Below are 21,624 nucleotides of genomic sequence, written 5' to 3' on the forward strand. Positions count from 1 at the left end.
GTTTAAGAAAAATTCTTTATTTACATTTCAAAATGTAAAAAAAAAAAAAAAAAAAAAGGAGAAAAAAAAGAGAAAAAGAGATTCCCATTAGTAAATAATCTCAGGAGAACTTCAAGAGCATTTGATCTGGCCTGTGGAGAAGTCTGGGGCAGTGGGTGAGCTGGCTGGAATTGGAATTGCATGGAGCCTGCACAGGTCTAATCACCGGTAAAGGAACACTGAAAGGAAGAAGAAACAAGTCTGAAATGCTGGACAGCCATTCCCAACAGATCCTACAACAGCCAGGGGCCACACAGCAATTTTAAATGCATGCCAGTTGCTACACACACCAGCTCTCATCATGCACAGAACTTGGGAGTCCTCCTGGGTCTGCCTGCCAGGCAACTGCATCTACTTGTGAAGTTAAAAGCAACAGTGCTTGTTTCTCCCAGCTGATTTTCAAGGATCTTGACAAGTAGCTGATGTGGCTGTCTGACATCAAGCAGTGCAAAACTGTTCTCTTCCCCAGTCAGAAGAGAGACATGAGGGTGCAGCAAGGCTGTTCCTAAGACCTGGCTGGGAAATAAGCATTGTACCTATGAATGAAAAGCTTCCAGGCTCAAGCTGGGCATTGGCCAGAAATCCTGTACTCCAAACTAAAATGATAAAGAAGTCTGGGCCTGAGGACAACCCTAAAGGGGACACAACCCTTCAGAATAGCTCTCCAAGAAAAGGGACAGCTTTGCTAGCAGGCTTTTTTCAAAAGCCTGGACATGGCACCAGAAGTACCAGGGGAAAGGAAGAATGATTACATTCCATGTTGTCACTTCATCAAATAGCAAGAAGTCCCAAGGGTCTGAAGTGCTGCAGGTCTCTAAGACTTTATTACAAAACAGGGAACAGTATGGGCAATTCCAGTTGCCTTTGGATATCATTTAGTGGAAGGTCAAAAATTTTGGTTATGTGCCTTTGACAGAGCTGCCTCCTGAAATTTGGAAAAAAACAGCAACCAAAAGGCTAATACAGCAGATTTTTGACAAGCTGCAGCCCAACACACTAAAATCTAGACATATTTGTTTAAATACCTATGTTTTTTACAGTAAAGTGAGCAGACAAATGGAGACAGAATACTGTGTATTAGCCTGAGACTATTGGTTTAAGCAAAATGAAGCCTGAATAACAGTAAATAGTGGAAACATCTCTCTTCAGGTAAGGACAGTGGTACTTTTTTCAAATTAAGGTAAGACTATGTAAGATGGTAATTCCTTGGTCCTTCAGTGGTGTTGGTCCTACAGCTGTGCTGAGCAAGAAGGCTCAAGTCCTCTCTTTCTCCTCTCCTTTTCTTGATCCCTGCCTGTCCCACTCATGGACACTCTGCTTTTTGTAGCTGTTGGAAAGTTCTCCACCTGCAGGTCAAAGTGAGGCCTCCCACCAACTAGACTGCCTGGGTAATGCCAGATGGATTACTGCTGCAATTTCCTTTCATCCACTTTCTAGAATCGAGGCTTCAAGGCAGCCTAACCCAATCCAAGAAAAAGCTCCCACAAACCCATCTTCCCCTTGACTGCAGCTGCAAAATCTTATCCCTGCTGTGCTGCCTCTGGTGTTAGTGCAGCTTGGAGGGAAGCCAGTTCTGGGACTTCAGCTGGCAAAAAACGAATGGTGTTAGAGAAGCACTTTCTGGTGTTTCACTGAGCTGAGACAGCTCTCTGCAGGTTCAAAGGAATGTGAATATAAGTCAAGAGAAAAGTAAGGAGCAGAGCAGCACAGAGTTCATGGCACTGTGCCTGTGAAGATTGAGACTTACCACATTGCTCTGTCATTGCTTCACATTTCCCCACACTGAGAGATCACAACTGGCAACTTGGGTTTGTTATTGGGACCCGTAGGCACATTCTGGGGACAAACAAATACAGAACATTAAAACTTATAAAAGCAAACCCAGGCAGTGACAGGTACTGGAAGAGTGGCTAAGAGATATCTCTAACATGAGGAACAGGGAATTCCAGACACAGCTCTGAGGAGCAGAAAAGCACCATTACACATTTGGCAACAGGCCCAACCATAAGCTGGTGAATTCTCTCTGTAAGCAGAGGTTTGGGACACAGACCAGAGGCTGGTCCTTTGAACTGGATGGAAGGAACACAGCAAAAGCTGGAGAGCTCCTCATGGAGATACTTGAGACTGCTCCAGCTTTTATACTAAAAGCAGCTGCCACAAGTAAAACAAACTTGTGTTCATACAGAAAGGAAAGAGAAGTGGCAAAGCAATCCTCATTCTGAACCTCCTGATGTGCAGGACTCAGCTGTTCTCTGAGTCTCTAATTTTCTTTACTTTGGTCTTACTGCACTGATACCCAAAGCAGGCTCACCACAACCCTTCAGCAGATTATTCCATGCTGTACAGCTCCTGCCAGACCTTTTCTCAAAGCCCAACAGCTCTGTGCTTGCCCTGCTTCCTGGACTAGAGGCCCTTATGCACATTATCCCACGTGTGTCATGGAGCCAATGCTGGCAGTCTCAGAGAACTTGCTGCTATTTGTTAAATCTACTCATTATCCTGCCATGACACCCAGGCCTGATGCTGGCAGCAATCATCATCCAGATTTTATTTATCTTCAGCTTCTGGAAGCCCATCAGGAGATTAGTTTAATTTTTCTTATTAAACATGCTGATCATGGATCAGCAGAACTGATGATTTTGCATCCACTGAATAATCCCAGGCAATGGCAAAGAAGTGAGATGCTTTACGCTCTTGTCTGAGCTGCTGATGGAACAACTTTTTAATTCAGCCTCCTGAACAAATGCAAAGCAAATAAAGCCAAGAACGCAATCCCCGCTCAAAGACTACCACAGTCACAAGATCCTAGCAAATTTCCAAAGCCAACTCATATGACAGCCCGTGCTTCAACAGATTTCCTGCTACATTATAATGGTGACAACTGATAATGCCAGTTATCAACACTGGTATTCCCTGGTATCCTGTAAACAGCAGGAGGGAACAGGACAACTCTGCTGTCTTGGGTTGCAATGCAAGATGTAACCAAAAAGATGTTAAAACCAGGTGGGACAGTGTTCTTTATCTCTCCCATGACCCATCCTCCCTCCAGGGGGAAATCTGCTGTTCATGGGCCATTGAGCCTCACTTCAGGACTGATAAAATTCCATCATCCCTTGGGAGATGCTCCACCCAGGGGGAGGAACCAAGCATTCCTACCTGGATATAATCAGACTCAGAACACCACAGGCAGCTTTTCTCCACTGGATTGCCAGAGGGAAACAGGACCCATCTACACCACCACTGGACCTTCAGAGGAAAACTACACCCTTCTACAGGGTCACTGCTTCAGCAGAAGCACATCTGTCACTCCAGGAGGACTGCAGCCACCATTTATTTGGACTGCTACCAACACCCTGACCAACAGGCTGGCAGGCTCTATTCTGTCAGTGGGGTTTTTTTGTACTAGTGTATTTTTATTTTTATTTTCCTAGTAAAGAACTATTATTCCTATTCCAATATTTTTGCATGAGAGCCCCTTGATTTCAAGATTATAATAATTTTGAGAAGGGATTCCATTCTTCCATTTCAAGGGAGGTTCCTGCCTTCCTTAGCAGACACCTGTCTTTTCAAACCAAGACATCTACTTAATCCTGTACATGATTTTGCAATGCAGACATTCACAAGGATGTAGCCATATTCAAACTTACTTCAATTTTTCTCATGACCAACAGCCCATCGACAATTTTACCTAGAATGAGAAAATTTATCCACATTAATATGGCTGGTTTTTACCTTTGTTCCCTCCCCAGCTCATCACAGGTACATGCATTTTTTGTTCTTCCTGAAAAGCCCTGTGCTGTGCAAAGTTATTGGGCACTTCAGGGTTTGTTACTGATCTCTAAAATCATAAAGGAAACAATCCCTCTTCAAACATTCTCCACATTCAGCACAGATTAAGTGCCTTTTCTCATCACAGGGGTGGTGTGTGCAGAAATTTGGGGTTTGAAACCACCAGCTTAAGACTGGCCTGAAACTCCTACAGTTCAACCAGCAGTAAACAGAAATTAGCAGATGTGATTTCACAGAATTTCTGTCCAAAACTCTGCTGAAAGCTCAGCCCTCTCTGATAGTGGAGAAGAAAGGAATCATTCCACTCATCTGTGCCTTCTGCACTGGCACAAGGATTTGTACAAAAACAGTACACTGAACACTGATCTGGATTAAAGCTAACCTGTGAAAAAATGATTCATTTCAGCAGTGATCCATCACAGCATCAGGCTGCACCGATCCCTCAGCACAAGTGAGGAGGGAAGAACGAGCAGTCCACACCCAGAGGTGGTTGGGCACTGAACAGGCACCCCAGAGAATGATCACAGCCCCAAGGCTGCCAGAGCTCCAGGAGAATTTCAACAATGTTCTCAGACACAGAGTGGGATTGTTGGGGTGTCCTGTGCAGGGTCAAAGTCGGTCTTGAGGATCCCTCTGGGTTTCTCCCATTTCAGAAGATTCTGATTCTCACTATTTATTTTAACAGCTGCCCTGCAGGGATGTCTGTGAGCTGCCACTCCAGGACTTGTACTGCAGGTACTCACCAAATACAACATGTTTCCCATCCAACCAGTCACACTTGGAGCATGTGATGAAGAACTGGCAGCCATTGGTACTGGGACCACTGTTTGCCTGGGGGTTGAGAATGGCAAAATACAAGTGTACAATTTCAGACTGGCCAGAAACATAAAGAAGAGGTGTTGTTCAAGACTTATTTTTATTATTTTTAGCTTACTGCTACACAAACCAAAGGAAACAAGATGCACATCTGCAGGAGAGCACCATGTGCTGGGATATCACCACCTCTGGTCACAGTAGAATGTGCAAGAGCCACGTCACCAGCTATTTATTATATTTCTACAAAGGTGTGTTTAATACAAGACTATGCCAAAGTCCAGGCTCTAGAGCACGCCCCTGAAAAAAGGCTGAACTTTTTGGTGACAAGTATTTATTAGCTGCAGCATTACCCTGAGGAAAAGTGAATGCCAGAAACCAGGGCAAGAAAAAAACCCAGCCAATTTCTGGTTTTTTGGGAGGTTTCCTCAGAGTAAAAATTAAAAATTTCCAATGACCATGATGAAAAAAGTAACAACTGTATTGGCACAGGGCTCACAGGAACCGTGGGATGCAGATGTGAAATTTTATTCACACCCAGGTACAAAACCCAGAGCTTTTGCATTCTGTTAAGAAAACATCTCTGCAACACTGAAGGCCACTTGTGATATTGACAACCAGGAGTTACCAAAGCAAGTTTCTGTCCTGATGAGTGAACTGGTCAAGTTTTGCAAGACTGCAAAGGACAGGGTCATTTTGGCTTGCTAGTTAATGCTAGCCAGTTTCAAAAGGATCTAGCTGGGATCCATGGTTTGACCCAGTATAATGACTTCAGAGCCATGCTACTTTAACACAAAGCTGGCAATACTGAAGTGAACCTCTTCTATCACACCACACCACAGTAGCTGCTTAGTTGTGCTGTGACACCTCTTTTTGGGCCATGTTTTCAAGATGAAGGAATAACTAGCCCATATGATGAAATGGTCTAAGCAAGAGGTTTTATGGGCAGAGCAGTTGAAAGAGCTGGGGAAGAAGAAGTTGTAGATAGAACACTGAAGCACTGGCTCCATTTGCTTTCTATTCTGAAAGTCAGGGTATTATTCCTACCAGACAATGTGCAATGGTTGCAGTTTCTCCTACTATGTTGAATAGGAAGGTCTGTTTTAAAAGATACCATGGTAACATTGCTGTGGCTTTGGAACTCCCAAATCTCTCTGTTTCATCCTTGCCAAGGTCAGTGTTTGATAACAGTATCAGGAAAGAAGAAAACGCCACCAACTCACACAACTCACCACTATATGAAAACTCTAAAAATTAAGCTCTTCTGAAAGCAACCAAGCCAATCATGTCCCAGCACTCCCAACAGGCAGCAAAGAAAGGATGCTGCAGGATCAGGACCATTGTGTTACTCAACATATTAACCCATAAGTAACTGCTTGACTAGTAGTTACAAAGCAGACCCTGTACCAAATGGCAGAGATTCTGTTGTCCAGCAAGTATCCTATACATTTAAGAAAAGGGCACAGAGAAATTACCAAAACCTTTTTAGTCTGTAATATCATTATTTCATACTCACCATAGAAAGCAGACCAGGAGCAGAGTGTTTCAGCTTGAAGTTTTCATCTGCAAAAGGACCTCTATATATACTGGCTACTCCAGTGCCATCTCCCTGCACGAGAGAGGTACCCAGTCAGCCACAGCATTTGTTCTGTAGCAATTGCTAAAGATTATTTCAATTTAAAAATTAATTTAGAATCTCCAAGCAAGAGGAAAGGGCAAAATGGATGCTGTATTGCCATTTACACACACCAGCAGTGAACACATTCAGTATTCCATTTCTGAACAAGAACAGCAACTGGTTTCTAACCACATAGTTCATTGTTCACCATTCATATGTTGGCAGAAGCCCATGCAGATGTTAAGCTTAAGTCCAAGCCTCCCAGAGTGGAGTGGAGGCTACAGATTGCTTGGTACAGACCCACCAGGACTTGGAAGGGAAAAGGGAGAAGACACAGCAGTATGGGCACATGCAGCTCCACATCTTCTGCTCTACTTGCCCAGCTTTTGTTTGTTTTCCTGCTGCTCTCTGTAGTTTACTTAAACTGTTGGCTCTGAGACAGAAACATACACCCTGTCTCAGGGGTCAGTGTGACTGTGCTTGTTCCCCAAGTGCCTTTGTAATAAATATAACATATAAATTCCAAATACTGGAGCAATCTGAGAAGCTTGTTGAGATGCAGTAGAAGTAATATGGCACACTGGGACATCTGAGCAGTGTCACAATTAGCAACTACACCAGAGTCTGGTGTTGCTGAACCACCTGCTGTGTGGTCATTTCTCTCAGAGACTTTCATACAACCAAGTTTTATATTAAAAAAGCTTTATCACTTCCCTCATATTTTGAAACACTTCCAAAACCAAAATAATTTTACTGAGTCCTAGAACAGTGAAGAGATCCTGTGGCCCTTCAGCCTTACTCATATTCTGCTTATCCCCATGTCAGAGCATGACCACCATTGTGGGTGCAAAGTCTTTTCTGTTTTGAGACAATTTAGTAACAAAAGGCTAGTTTTGATTTAAATGACCTCTTATGTCACAGACTGGGTTCTGTACTTAGGGTCTACCTACAATGTGAATTGAAATTCACAGAGGATTTTGTCTGGAGAAGGACAACAGAAAGGGGAAGGAAAACAGGGAAAAAAAATTCAGGTTTTGAAAGCTTCCAGCGTATTCCAGGCTATTATAGAGAGAAAGTATTTTGGGAAGACTGTGTGTTCACCCAAGGCTCCAGATTTGTCTTCAAGTGATTTACTGCCTGCTGCAGTAAGACAGCAGCAGTGCCATGAGGACACCTCCAGTTACTGCTGGATACCTCAAGAGATCCTGCAAATCAGCACAGACCATTGGAAATAATAGCATGTTATACCATAGAGGAAAAGGACAAAAAGGGTACAGGAATACATACATTTACGAAGTCACCTCCTTGGATCATGAAATCCTTTATTACCCTAAAGAAGTAAAACAGCACTTAGTTCTCAGTGGCCAAAGGCCTCAAGAAGCTCAGTGTAAGGTGAAAAGGGGTTCTGCCTTGCTGTGCAACTGAAGTTAACAGTCTATGAATGCTGCAGCCTTAAATCTACAATAAATATTAATTAGTGGTTGATATGAGGTCATTTAGGACTCATTGCTTTTGACCAGGGATAGTGGTTAGGTGACATGGCACACCAGAAACAAGAGTTTCCTCACATTGGGGAGGACACAATCCCCACATCCCCCAAAACCACAGAACTTGATTAGCCATCCACAAATCAACACCACTAATAGCTCAAGGCAGGTCACAAAACCCCATATGGCTCAGGCTACTATTTAGTGTCTAAACAACAATAAATCATTTACCTGTGGAAAGTGCTTCCTTTATAACCTATAGGGACACCATCTTTCCTGTAAGGAAGTGAAAAGGAGAATTACTGCAACCTACTGAATATCCCAACACAAAATTCTCCCAGCAATTCAGAGTCCCAAAGGGTTACCCTATGCATTATCAGCTGCCTTGAAATACAACCAAATGCCACAGCCTCTGAGCTGCTGATGTTGTTGGAGGCAAAAAAAAAGCCTCAAGTGGGCTCTGCACATGAAATGACTGTTCCCTGCAACATCCACATCATCATCATCTTCACAGGATCCCACTGCAATGTGCAGCATGAGCAGGTGGGCTTTGCAGACAGGGCTTCTTAAAGCCACTTGGGCACAAAATAAGTCATATCCAAAAGGGAAACCTGTCATCTCTCTGAGTCTCCCAACCCCTCACAACTCCCTCAGAGCAGACTTGTCTTCCATTTTGTACTGGCATAACATGAAAAAGTTCAAGACAAACCCTTTCTACATCACCCAGCCCTGTTTCTCCAGTGGCACACTTAAAGAACATTATAATCCACTTACCTGAATTCACCTGTACAAAACTGCCTGGCAAACAAAAAGACAGGAGAGTGTTAGGAGCACGTAAATTCTGAGGGCTGCGCCAACCGGCGCACAGGATTTTCCTTATTGTGTCAGAGATGTTCCCAGAGAAACAGGCACAGGAAATGGCAACTCCTTCCCCCTGCCATTTCCAAACATTTTCCGTGCTCTTTGTGGTGAGGAGCTCAGAGAGTGATCACCAAGGTTGTAAGAGACAGTGAATGTGGGGCAGGCTCTGTGTTTGACAGAGACCACGGTATGTCCATCCCTCCAATGGAAGTGGGATTTCACATGGTGCATCCCTCAGCTGATGGCAGAATTGGGTGGCCAGGAGAGTTCCACCACAGCACAAGGCACTGCCTGTCCTAAATGCATGGAGCACATCAGGAGGCTTCACAGAAGAAGCAGAAGAGGACCCCTTCCATCCATACAGTGTCCCCTGAGAGACCAGGATGCCACACAGCATCTCTGAGAGCAGAGACACAAAGCAGGTGAAGCAGTTTGGGGCGGGTGTCAACTGTTTTTGCCACTAAAAGCCATTCCTGCACCAGAAAGCCTTTGCAGCTCCAGGCTGAGCTGCAGGAAGGGTAGCTGCTCGTTACCTGAAGTTCTCTGCTGTTTTGGGTACAACATCGGCGAACAGCTCGATCTTCATGCGGCCGACCTCCTGAGGAGACGGGGACCGGGTGAGTCTGCCAGGTCCCCTCACACACACCCACTCCGGGCACTCGCACAAACCCGGTCTCCTCATTCACCCCCATCGATCCCCGTCCCTCCCGGCCCCTCCTGCTCCCCTCCCCGGCGGGTCCAGTGACCCCACAGCCCCGCTCCCCGGCATCGCCCCTGCCAGCGCCTCCAGTCGCGGCCCCGCAAGGCTCCAACTCCCTCACTGCCCCACATCACTCACTCCCCACAGCGCTCCGACACCCCCAGTTACCGCCGCAGTCCCTCCCCGGGCACCCCTACCTGCCCGCCGATGGTTACATCGAAGAAAACCACGGGGTTGTTGGGATTCGCGGCCAGCGCCGACATGACGAGCGCCGCTGCAGGAAGCGGAAATGGCGGCGGAAGCGGAGGCGGCGGCGGAAGGCGAGAGGGGGCCGGGCGGGCTGTGGGGCCGGGCGGGACGCGGGGCTGGGGCTGGTCGGGAGATGTGTCCGAACTGTGTCCACGCTGTGTCTGGGGTATCCGCGTGATGCCCGGAGCTCCATCCTGCTGCGGCAGCTCGGGGTCCGCAGGGCGGAGCGCTTCCCGGCCCTGAGGGAAGCCCGGCCCGGCCCTGAGGGAAGCCCGGCCCGGCCCTCAGGGAAGCCCGGCCCGGCCCTCAGGGAAGGCCTGCCCTTTCATCTCGCTGCCGCCCTGGGCACACACCGGCTGACACATTTCCCTGCCCGGAGAGGCAAGGAGGCCAATGGGACGTGGGCTGTACCAGCTGCAGTGTGGCCAGTGGAACCAGGGCAGTGACCACACACCTGGGCTGAGGCAGCTCCAGCTCTGGGGTCGGTTCTGGGTGCTTCACTACAAGAAGGAAATGCGGGGCTGGAGCATGTCCAGAGAAGAGAATGGAACTGGGGAAGGGTCTGGAGGACAAGGAGCAGCTGAGGGAGCTGGGAGGACTCAGCCTGGAGAAGAGAAGGCTTGAGGGGTTCTTCTTGCTCTCCACAACTCCCTGGCACGAGGATGCAGTCAATGTGAGAGTCAGGTTCTGCTCCAAGGGAACAAAGCACAGGACAAGAGGGACTGGCCTCAGGTTGTTGCAGGGGAGGTTCAGGCTGGACATCAGTAAAAATCTCTGTGGAAAGGCTCATCCAGCCCCAGCACAGATTGTCCGGAGTAGTGGTGGATTTAAAAGAGTTTAAAGGGTTTAAAAGCCGTGTAGATGTGCCACTTGGGGACGTGGTTTAGTGGTGGCCTTGGCAGTGGTGGGGGAATAATCGGTCTCGATCTTCAGGGTCTTTTCCGCTAAGTCCATGATCACAAAAGTTAGGTCTGTGCTTGTTTCCAAGGTTTGATCAGCTGAACACTGTGTTTGGGAGGTTTACAGGACATCCTTCAACGTCCTGACTGTGCTTGAGCAGAAGTCATGCTTTCTCTGGCAGAAGAATGAGCAAGATATGTGAACAAGTGCACTGCAACTTTTCTGCTTTGAAAGAGACCTTTCCTGGACGAGAATCCTGATTTGGAAATTGTTATGTATGCACACAATGGCTGAGTGCAGGTGTTTGAGTACAAGCAGTGCTGTAGCTGGGCCTTGCCCTTGTGGCAAGAGAAGGCTCCAGTGTGAAGATCAGCCCTGACTTGGCTCATACAGAACTGGGCTGGCCCAGAACACTTTTCTGCCCCTGACAGGCCAAAATGGCAATGCCTGCTTTTGGTGAACAAAGGTGATCTGTTTCTACACCTTCAGCCTGTGATTGGTGACAGAGTTTTCTCAGGGCATTTCCTAATGACTCTAAAGATAATTTTTGAGTGTCTTATTGCTTCCTGAAGGTGAAAATCCACTCAGTGATTTGCATTGCTGAATTGTGTCCTTCAGTGTGTCCCAGCTGTGGTTTTGCTTTAAAAACCCCTGCAGTTCATCTGAAGATACCTTCTTTTGCAGGCCAGGGATAGACAGTGGTACAAGATGAATGATGCCTTAAGACATCTCTCTGCCAAAGTACGTTTACTTTTCTATGCCAGGAAGCAATGAGTGTGAAAGGATGTTCAGAATATACTCTTTCCCGTTACTGTTGCTTTCTTCTCTGATGAGTTTTGGGTTTTGTCATAGGAAAGAATGGCTGTTTGTAAGTTCTGTCTGTCCTGCAGTTTGACAGGCCCTTTTTTCTCCCTTGCTGTCTGGCACTAAACCGGGCTTGTATAAATTGCCAGATGTGTGCTCTCTGAGAAGGGCCAGCTGTGAAAAGGGGCAAAATGGGCATCTGAGAGACTATAAAGATGAGTCACTGCTTGAAAAGGACAGACATGGCTGGAAAACCGTGATCAATTTTTCAAAGCCTTGTGCTGCTTCAGTTTTCTGCATGTCATATCAAGTGTTCCAGAAAATGACAGGCCTGAAAGCCATGAGGACACTGCAAGAAATCAAGGAGGTGGAGAAAGCCCACACACACTGAGGAGGGGGAGAACCTGAACAGAAGCCAGCCAGACATTCCACCTCCCAGGAAATGCAGGGCACCCTCACCACCAGCTGGGACATGGCCCTGGGAACCTGCTCAGCTGCTCCCACAGGGAGAGAAGGATCCTCCTGAGGGGGGAAGCTCAGGGGAGGATGGTTCAAGAACGAAGGGAAGGAATTCCAGAGAGGAGAACTAAAAAGTAGCAACACTCGCAACACTGCAACAGTTGCCTCACTCTTTGCCAGCCCCTTCAAGTTCATGGCTTTTGTAGCGACCTGTTCAGTCACCACACTTCCCAGAATAATCTCCCAGGGACCACCAAAGGCTGCAGACTCAGAGGAATGTTGACCATTAAACCTGACATTTACGATTGAAACAATACAACCATCCCAGTCACAAGTGGTGCTTCTGATTGTTCTCTAGAGAGGAAGAATGACCATGCAAGAAACAACAGACAGGGTTTTTTTAAAATTTGTTTAACTCAAGACTTCCTTTATGAACACTCCCCTGTGATGCAGAAAGGTGGGGGCTTTGTAAACCTGTATTGAAAGAGCACACAGAGATCTCAGGGAAAATCAAATCACCAAAAATCTCCTTGCAGGGACATCTAACTGATCTTGGGACTACTTTGTGCAGCCAGCAAGCTCGGTGCTGGTGGTGAAGCTGAGGCTGAGTGGAGCTGCTGCTGCCTACACCATGCCAAGCAGCCACAGGTAGTTTGTGCAGGCAATGCCAAGTGCTGGGAGAGCCTCTGCAGCTCCATTTGAGCCCAAAGAATAGACCCCTGAGGAACCTCTGGGTCTGGATATGCTGAATCTTGCTGCCCCACTCCAGTTTGGGGAGTGTCACAGGGTGAGTGGAAGCTTTAGGCAAGCCCTGACAGCTGAAATTTAAGAAATTACTCTGGCCTACAAGTTTTAAGGATAGCACATTAGGTCTGTTTATAAAATGAGTTATTAATTAAACAGACAGGAGATAACATGAAATATTTTAATCAGTTACTTAGTACTCAGTAAATTAAAGGAACTACTAGTAGATTATATAGAACAGTGCATGATATCAAGGTAGCTATATAGCAAAAGAAATAGTACTGATTAGGAGTCAAATGTATCTTACTACTGAGATGATGATAATTTATGCAGTGTAATCTTTTACTCAGCCTCCAGAGGAGTAAAGCAGGTATCCCTGTTCTGGGGAGAAACTACACACATTTCCAGAAAAATGTGCAGAAGATTTTTGCTTTGTGAAAGTTTGGTGTAGCTTTTATAGTTTGTGAAGTGAGATATCTTTCAGTTAGAAATCCAGTTTATCTTGTCAAATTTCTCTTCAGCAGTAAGGTGTCTATTGACAGTCTGTTTATTGACAGGCACCATGTCCTGTTTGAGTTATCTGACCAGGTAACAAGCTACAGGTAAGTTTTTGTGGGGTGTGAGATGCCCTGCTACAGGGGAAAAAACAGAAAATGCAAGTTTTGTGGAGTTTATGTTGTTGAGCCTGGGGGTGGGGGGTTCTCCGTGCTGCAAATGTGGAAAGTGCCAGGCCTTTGCCAAGTGTTGTGCCGTCCCCAGGTGAGAAGCTGGGACAGCCCTTGGCAGTACCAAACTCCCTTGGCAAATAATCAGTTGAAATGCTCCATTTTTGGCAAAACTATTTATTGGGGGATCAGTGTGAGAAACAGAGCCGGTAGCATCTGGCACAGTATGTTCTGTTGCAGCCCTGGCTGTGATCCCCACCAGCAAGGCGCTGGGTTTTGGCGGTTGGGGTGCCTGAGGGTGAGGAAGAGGAAGGTCTCTTGCAAGCTCTGGGCTGCTGGAGCGTGTGCAGGGGTTGCTGTGGGGTCTCAGTGGTGCTGGGAGTGCCACTGGCTCTGTAGTAGGAGGAGCTTGCTGAGTACTGCAGGGGTGGACCAGCCCAGCCTCCGAAGCCCATTCTCCAAATCCTTGGAGGCTTGGGGTCGTGCCACATCACCAGAGATCTCTGTGGTGGGAAACAGGGGGGAGAGCATGGGGTGAGAGTGAGTGTTACCTCCTTTTTATGGGGACCTCGGGCACCTGGGGACATGTGGCACCAGGAAACCCAAGCATGTAAGGGATCCCAAGCACACTTTGTCCCGGAGTACCCGTGCCCAGGAGCCCCCTCCCTGTACCTTGGCACAGGATGAGCTGCAGCATCTTCCGGGCAGGTTCTGTTCCATGGTGCCACCAACAGCTGGGCTGCCACTGCAATGGCTGCACTGTTTCATTTTACTGGCAGACGCCAGCACAGTCAAGTGATGGTCGGTGGGCTCCATCTGGGGACACCAGTGATGCTGACAGTACTGGCTTCCATAGTGGGTGGGGCTGGGGGCTTGGCAGATGTTCTGCTGATGCTTGTCAGCAGTGTCCCCAGCTGGCTCAGCCAGACTCAGCCCATCCATCTGGGCAGTGGCCTTCTGGATGCCTCCCTGGCTGGCAGGGATGAAAGCACCTTTCTCTGTGCTAGGGAAGATCTCAGCTATCCTGGAATCCTTACAGGATGCCCTCAAGTCTTCCTGACTGAGCTGGTAGTACCGGGTGGCCTCAAAGCTGGCCTTCACCTCCTGCATGGAGATGAAAGGATGATGAAGGGCAGCATTGGGTGTGATTCGCTCACGTGAGTCCCAAGTGAGCATCCTCTTGACCAGCTCCACCATCCTGTACAGATCACAGCGCTTGGCCAGCTCCTCTTGGTCAGGATCAGGCATCTGGCAGATGTTCACCACTGCCAACTGATCCAGTGAGGAAAAGATATGCTCCCTCCTCTCCATGGGCTTTGCCATCACCTTCCCTGGTGGTTTGAGCTGCCAGGCACCAGTGGAACATGGCACACGCTGGAAGAAGGACCGTGTCTTCTGGGCAGCGCAGAGCAGCTCACCTCGGGGTAGCCCCAAGGTGGAGCAGATGTAGCACACCTGCTCATATTCATCACTGCCAGGGTAGAGCGGCCAACCCAAGTGAAGCTCGGCCATCACACAGCCCAAAGACCAGATGTCCACCTTCTCACAGAAGGGTAAGCCCAACAAGATCTCCGGTGCCCGGTAGAAGCGGGTTTGGATGTAGGGCTCCTGGACATGGCAGACCTCAGGGAGGAGGATAGCCGAGCCAAAGTCAACAAGCTTGATGCGAAATGGATAGCGTGCATGGTCCACCAGCATGATGTTCTCTGGCTTAAGGTCAGCATGGATGATAGAGAGCTCCTTCAGCTTGACCAGTGCCACCAGCACCTGTGCTGCGATGGTACGGATGTGTCGGACTGGCAGCGGTGAGAAGTTATTCTGCTTTTGGAAGTCAAAGAGGTTTTGCTGCAGCAGCTCGAAGATCAGGTAGGTCCAGACCGTGTCACTGAAGGACTCGAGGAAATGGATGATGTGAGAGTCCTTCGTGTCCCCCTCCCGCAAGGCCTGCAGCAGCCTCAGTTCATTCTTCACTATTTGGCCATTGTGATCACAGTTCTTCAGGATCTTGATGGCCACCATCTCCCCAGTGCTCCTGCACTGCCCCTGGATCACCTGTCCAAAGGTCCCCTTCCCCACCATGGCCATTATATCATAGCACTCAGCACCTACCACTAGTGTCACCATGGTGGGTTGGCTCCTCATCAGGGGCTCGGGATCCTCCAGCTCAGCACCCAGTGGGGACTGGAGACACCTGACTGTCCCAACCCTGCCTCACAACACCCTGGGTTCCAACATCACCATGACAATACACAATGTCATAACAGAAACAACCCGGCTGGAGGAACCCCCTGAAAACCAGCAGTGACCCACAGTGTGTTCCAAGCTCCTCAGCAGCCTTGCTGTGCCTCAGCCAAGCATGTTGATGTATATGAAAGTATAGAGCAGTTGCTCTTGAAACAAAGCAATTCACTCAACAGCAAGGAATATCAGTGTTAAGCAGGCATTCTTTATTTACAGGGCTGGGGCCACACCGTGAGTGCTCCCAACCACTGGATGAATTAATACAGTTTATATTTACAAGGTTGTTACATATTCATTACACAGAGGAAGAAATCAATAACATAAAACCAGCCTATTTTAGAAAATGATTATATGAACAGGAATTAACTATTTCACGGTCTTTGCTGCCATCTACTGTCCTTCCATAAGAACACAGTCCATTCCATAGTCATCATTTGTCCTTTAATTGAACTTTCTGAATTGGTGCATGCTCAGTCTCTGTTAATTGCTTTTGAGCTACAAAACTGGTTCTTTTTGGTGTTATTTACTTATAATTCCAGATGGTTTACTTCTCAGCCTTGAAAGCTGGTTATTGTTGGCTGCTTATTTATTTTAAGCAATATTTATCCTCTCTACTTACAAAGTCATTACCTATTTGGTTGCATTTTTCCTGAATATTTTTTTGGTTCCTAGTTAATCTACAGATCCTGTTTTTCAACCTTGCTCCCTTTGTTATGTGGTAGGGCAAAAGGTACTAAAAGCATTTTGGTAGTTAATTTAGATTTAGTCACATATAGGGAACCCAGCAAGTGTCTTTCACTCTTAGCACTGAAACAAGAGTGGAAGTAGCAAAGGAGGAATGGGAAATGCAGGGATGGGAGAGCTGGAAGCTGTATGCTGGCAGTAAAGCAGAAAGCAAGGATGCTGTATGCTGATTTTCACACAGTCTGGTGCCACACAGTGGTGTCAGTGGGAAGCATTACATTGGCAAGTGAATGGAAAAGAGGTTTGGCTCTTAGAAATGTGTGGAGTTTCTCCTGTGAGTAGGAACACCAGCTTAGGGGTTATTCCTACAGAGGTTAAAACTATGTACTTTATCCTCATTTTGGTGGTAAGTTCTATTTGATTTCTAATCAACACTATTTATTTTGCTAGCTTTAATATAGGTAACTTGATATCATGCACTATTTTAATCTACTAGTATTTTTTTTAATTTTGTACTGGCTACAAAGTAACTCTGATTAAGATCTCTCATCTGTTATCTCCTGTCTGTTTAATAACTAGTTTTATTTTTAATGATTAATTTTTATTTTAAGGGGTTTTTTTATTTTTATATTTAATTTTATAGGTAGACCTGAACTTCCATTCAGTGCAGGCCAGTGTGATTTCTGAAGTGTAGACTTGCCTAAATCTAAGGCAGGGCTTGTCTGGAGTTCACACTCACCCCATGATACAAACCTGGCTGCCCTTGGCCTCCTGGGGCTGCTCCTCAGAGCATCACAGCTTTAAGATGAGGAATCTTGGGGCACCTGGCTGCAAAGGACTTTGCTTTTCCACAGGAAGGAAAGGCTGGTGTCCTGTTGCCTCAGGGGCAGCTGAGAGGTGGCATCTGGGAAAGCAAGGCCAGCCAGACCCATTGGCAGCTTCTGGGAACAATCCTGGGATGTACAGAATTTTTGAAGTGGATGCCACTTTAGGCCGTGGGTGATGGAAGGATCTTTTCCATGGGGTGAAAAGCCCTGTGCCCCAGTGTCTCAGGGGCAGCTCGAGGTGGACCACAGCAGGAATGGATCTCTAAATCCAAATATGTTCCCCCTGAGTTCTGCTACAGCTTCTCTCAATATTTGGCACCTCTTTCCCAGATTCCTCCACATTCTCTAGTGCCCTTCCCTTTCCTCACATTCACCCCCTGCTGCTTCCCCTATGTTGGTCTGTGGAAAAGAGCCATTCTTCTTGTCCAGATGCTGCTGACCACCTCCCCAGCACCAGATACAGCACCATCTCCTTCTCCAAAGGGAGTAAAATAACTCTCTGGTGATAAAACTGGCTCTTTTTTGTAATCAGATAGAATTGAATGTACAGCACCAGGATTGTTCTTTATTACTACTGTTCCTATTCCATGTGCATTAGTTGTCTGACCTTTAAGAAGGCCTCAAATTTTATATATATATATATTTATTTATTTTATTTTTAATTTTTTTTTTCCTGACCCTTAAATGCTTATGATCCTGTACAGGAAATGGTAAAAGTCTTTCCTTGGAACAATAAACATTTCTGATTATTCTTTCCTCTTAGCACCTTCTCTGTTATCTGATTTCCCCTTTGGAAATCATGATCCTCTCCTGCCCTCAGCTGCACATGGCCTGAGTGGATTTCTGCACTCAGATGTCTCTGAAATCAGTGCAGCTGTGACCAGAACCATGGGAACGTGAGTGGAGCACACTCCAGGAGGGATTTCTGCATTCAACAACTGGAAAAAGCTTGCCTCTCCAAGGGTTTTGTCTGACAGCATGGCTCCAGCAGAGCTGCAGAGTGGGTTCAGAAGCACAGCAGAATATGCTTCCACAATCACTTGAGAGAACTCCAGCTCCTTGTGACGAAAGCTGCACATACAACATGCAGTGGGAGAGGTTTTGTCATTCAAGGAAGAGGCCTGTGTGTGTGTGCAGCAGCACAGACTGGGCTGCAGGAACAGAAGAGCTGTCACTGTGTCTGGCACCAGATGCCACATCAAAGAACGAGATAATTTCTCAATTTCTCTCCTCTATGGCGTGGATATTTGCTCTTTGTTGCCTGGTCTGGGTTCAGGTCACCCATGTTTGAAGCACTCAGCAGATCACACCAAGCTTCCAGAAGTTTCTGGTTCCCAAAGGTAAAGGCACTCACCTGCAGCAGAGGGAAGCTAAAATACCTTCCTGTCATTGGAAACCTTGTTCTCTTCCCTCAGGTTACAAAGGTGAATGCAATAAATAAAGCAATAGTTAGCTGACAGTTGTGAGCCTTTCTGGAAGGGGAAACCAATTCATTCACAGGCTTGAAATGAGAGCTCATTAAACAGGCCAGGTTTGCAGTTTTCCCTGGCACTGTTCTCCCCAGGGCCCTGGAGGAGTGTGCAGATGGCTGTTTCATGAAAAGCCATGGCTTTTCATTGGCACTAATCTAACAAACCCAGGGAAGAGATGGCAGGAGCCTCATCCCTGCTCAGAGCAGCTGCCAGGAGGAGGAGGAGGAGGAAGAGGAGGATGTCTTGGTTTGAGGAGGGGAGGAAGAACCATGGGGATGCTGCTCTCACAATCACAAGCCTGTCACAGCTCTCTGGGGAGGGGGAGCCTTCTCTGTGTGCCAGCCCCAAAGGGACTGCAAAAAGTTTCACCTGTATGCTCAAAGCCTTCTGTTATTTGACTGCATGCAGTTAAACATTTCAATTATTCCACCAAAAATCTTCCTCAGAAATAACTACTCACTATTAAACTCTCCTATTTAAGAATAGGAAACACTGAAACATTTTGCCTGGCTCCAAGCAGGAGGCATTTCAGGCTGTGCAGTTTGGTATTGTCTACTGCCACACACTCATGCCCTCTGTTACACCAGAATTGTCCCATTGGTGACAAGATTGGCTGGACAAGAGCTGGATAGAAACATTCCTTTACCATTTGGATTATCTGAGGGATTGCTTATGCACTGCACCTCGTGGCAATCCCAAGACCTCACCAGGGGTGTTGACACATGGGTCTGTGAGACTGGGAGCACTAAAGGAGGTCCTGCATGGCTGGGAGAGCCTTAACCAGGAATTGCAGATCCTGTGAGGTTCTGGTTACTTCTCTCCTACAGCTTAAGGAGGCAAAACACATGCAGAGGTATCATATACATGATATCTTGCTCTTCACACAGAATTAGCTTTGTTTAGTGAATTCCTTCCTGGCTGTGGGTTGCTGCAGCAGCCCTTAAGTACCAGTTCAAGGAGCTGCTGTCCTTGAAAGGCCTGCACTGAGATCCCTACCATGTGTAAAACACCCCCATCTTTATCTGCTTCACACATCACTGTGCTATAACTGCAATTCTGTGGCTCCAGTTCCCCATCTTTTACATATTTTAGAAGGAATAAACTCCATCCAACACATGAGTAGGAAAGAGCATTTCCCCAGACTTCTCATTATTTAACTTTAGATTTCTCATCTTTGTAACAGCATTTTGCCTGGCTCTTCTGCTAGATCTGAGGGAAAACCCTCTTCTTCCCCCATCATTTTAGCAAAGGAACTTTCCTCTATGTGAACCTGGTGGCACTTTTTAATACTTTTTTGACTGCTTGCTTACTGATTTGACTGCTTGCTGTTCTGATGAATGTCATTCTTCAACAGCCTCTTGTTCCAGCCAAGCTCCATCAATAATTCAGCCAGGCCTCAATAACATCAGCTCTGGGTCAATATGACACTCAGGCCAATTAACTGACTGAAAAGGCTCAAGAGATACAGGCAAGAGGTTTCTCTCAATTTTTTGAAACTCTTCTGAATTTCTAAAAACTGAGTTAGTTCAATGACTAAAGCTCAGGGCAGTCTGACACAGTTCAAAAGGTGCCAAGCAACTTAAGCAATGGATTAAAAAGCCCATCAGCCTCCATTCCCTTGCTTGTCTCCACCTGCTCTGACATTTTACGCTACCTGGGACAAAGCCTATCCCTGTTCACATGCTCCTGGCTGGATTAGATGCTGGAACACGACTGCAGCATGTCTAGACAAACATCACCTTTGTGACTCTTTGCTTATGAAGTCTTGCTTAACTAGCCTTAGGCAAATGGCAGCTAAAACTCTGAAAAAGGTATTTCAGTTGCCCACCTGGAGACACTGCAAAAGTGGTCAGTGCTCAGTTCTACATGAGACCCCACAGTTTCCTCCTGTTGAGCATTACCCAAATTTCCAGTGTCTCCTCAACCCCCAGCGTCCCTTGGCCACCACATCCTGCAGCATAACAGCTCAGACACAAATTTGTGGAAGGGATGATGGATCTGTAGACACAACCACCTTGCAGGTGCCAAACACCATCCCAGCAGCTCCCAGGGCACGTAGAGCTGTGGCAGTGCTCAGCACAGGGGTGATTTTTATGTCCTGAAGCTCAGAGCTGCTCAGGTGGAACCAGCCACAGCTGCACAAGGCCCTGCTCCCTCTCTTGCTGCATTCATTTAATGAGTGTTGATTCAGGCACTGAACTCTGTCTTCTCACATTGAAGGCACTGAAGTGTTTGGAACTCTCTGTGGGGAACAGTGAACTGGAATCACTCAGAAACTAGATTTATAGGGCTTTGTGGACAGAGTATGTGTGACTTGGATGAGAAACAGTCTTGTCTTCTGCTCTCATCACTGGCCACTCGCTGAACTCACGTATTTGGAGAGAGCTCAAAGAACCAGAAGGAATAATTAGTTGTTGTTGTGAGGCCAACAACAGGTTTGAGGAAGCTTTTTCCCTCCTGGGCATTGTTGTACTCACCAAGGATGGGTGAAAGGCTTGAACTTGTTACTGGCTGGCTGCTGCTCTAAGGCCTTCCCAGACCATAGTCCTGGTCTTGATTCCCATTCTAGGGGAAAGTGACTGAGCTCATTTTCTGTCAAGGATGAAAGGCTGAGTGAGGTTCAGGACCCACAGGAATTTCAACAGGAGGAGCTAGAACCAGCCTCCATTACTGGTCTGCTCCTTATAAAAATACAAGAATGGAGCAATGAAACTGCCTCATTAACCCAAACTAATTGTGTGAGAAAGAAGACAGTCACCCAGACAATTAAGAGAAGAATAGGTGTTATCTTCTCAACACCAGAATACAGAGATCTAGACTCAGCTCTGCAGCTCAGCAGTGCTTGGGACCACAAAGAAACTGTACCAATACAGGTGGCAGAAGGAAAGAAGTGCCAGGTCTCATCAGAAACAGGAGAAAGCAGGAGAGTACTGACCCCACAAATCCTTTGCTGTGGGCACACAGTGGCTGGAGCACCTGTACTGTTTGTAGGGTCACTTATTATGGCAAAGCTCAACCCCAACCCCTGCTGAAGTCTGCTTCTTCTAGTTCTCTCTTACCAAGCCAAAAAGCTTCTCAGAAGGAGCATTTTTGTCTTTTCTTAATGCCACCTAATGCCTTTCCCCAGCCTGAATCAGTGATTCAGCCCTCAGAGCCCCCGAGGCACCACCATTGCTGCAGTGGAAAAGAAGGTGCAGCTCCATGGGGCCAGGGCTGAGAGGAGCTACCTGATAGCAGAAGGGAGATGGGCAGCTGGAAAAGCACTTGGAAAA

General features: G+C 46.9%; 2 protein-coding genes across 2 annotated transcripts; both read right to left on the reverse strand.

The window, feature by feature from the left end:
* Position 1: 1 nt before the first annotated feature.
* On the reverse strand, positions 2-9,898 carry PPIH (peptidylprolyl isomerase H). The gene is made up of 10 exons (XM_086860239.1): positions 9,505-9,898; positions 9,141-9,205; positions 8,521-8,544; positions 7,978-8,022; positions 7,547-7,589; positions 6,158-6,250; positions 4,572-4,659; positions 3,687-3,727; positions 1,787-1,875; positions 2-218 (listed from the first exon to the last, which is right to left on the reverse strand). The coding sequence occupies exons 1-9, from the start codon at positions 9,568-9,570 to the stop codon at positions 1,807-1,809; spliced, it is 534 nt and encodes a 177-aa protein (XP_086716365.1). The 5' UTR covers positions 9,571-9,898; the 3' UTR covers positions 2-218; positions 1,787-1,806.
* A 3,391-nt stretch (positions 9,899-13,289) lies between these two features.
* On the reverse strand, positions 13,290-15,252 carry HIPK4 (homeodomain interacting protein kinase 4). Its single transcript, XM_023940353.2, has 2 exons — positions 13,801-15,252; positions 13,290-13,631 (listed from the first exon to the last, which is right to left on the reverse strand). The coding sequence occupies exons 1-2, from the start codon at positions 15,250-15,252 to the stop codon at positions 13,317-13,319; spliced, it is 1,767 nt and encodes a 588-aa protein (XP_023796121.2). The 3' UTR covers positions 13,290-13,316.
* Positions 15,253-21,624: the final 6,372 nt, after the last annotated feature.

The sequence above is a fragment of the Cyanistes caeruleus genome, chromosome 22, assembly GCF_971803275.1.
Source record: "Cyanistes caeruleus chromosome 22, bCyaCae1.hap1.1, whole genome shotgun sequence".
Classification (NCBI taxonomy): Eukaryota; Metazoa; Chordata; class Aves; order Passeriformes; family Paridae; genus Cyanistes; species Cyanistes caeruleus.

Bases quoted from the DNA above. Each gene is read 5' to 3' on its own strand.
- PPIH (XM_086860239.1), bottom strand. From the start codon at position 9,570: ATGTCGGCGCTGGCCGCGAATCCCAACAACCCCGTGGTTTTCTTCGAT. The intron at 8,545-9,140 runs GTAACGAGCAGC...TTTGTTTGCCAG, and splicing joins AAAACAGCAGAGAACTTCAG to GCAGTTTTGTACAGGTGAAT. The intron at 6,251-7,546 runs GTATGTATTCCT...TCTCTCGTGCAG, and splicing joins AAGGAGGTGACTTCGTAAAT to GGAGATGGCACTGGAGTAGC.
- HIPK4 (XM_023940353.2), bottom strand. From the start codon at position 15,252: ATGGTGACACTAGTGGTAGGTGCTGAGTGCTATGATATAATGGCCATG. The intron at 13,632-13,800 runs GTACAGGGAGGG...TTCCCACCACAG, and splicing joins GCAGCTCATCCTGTGCCAAG to AGATCTCTGGTGATGTGGCA.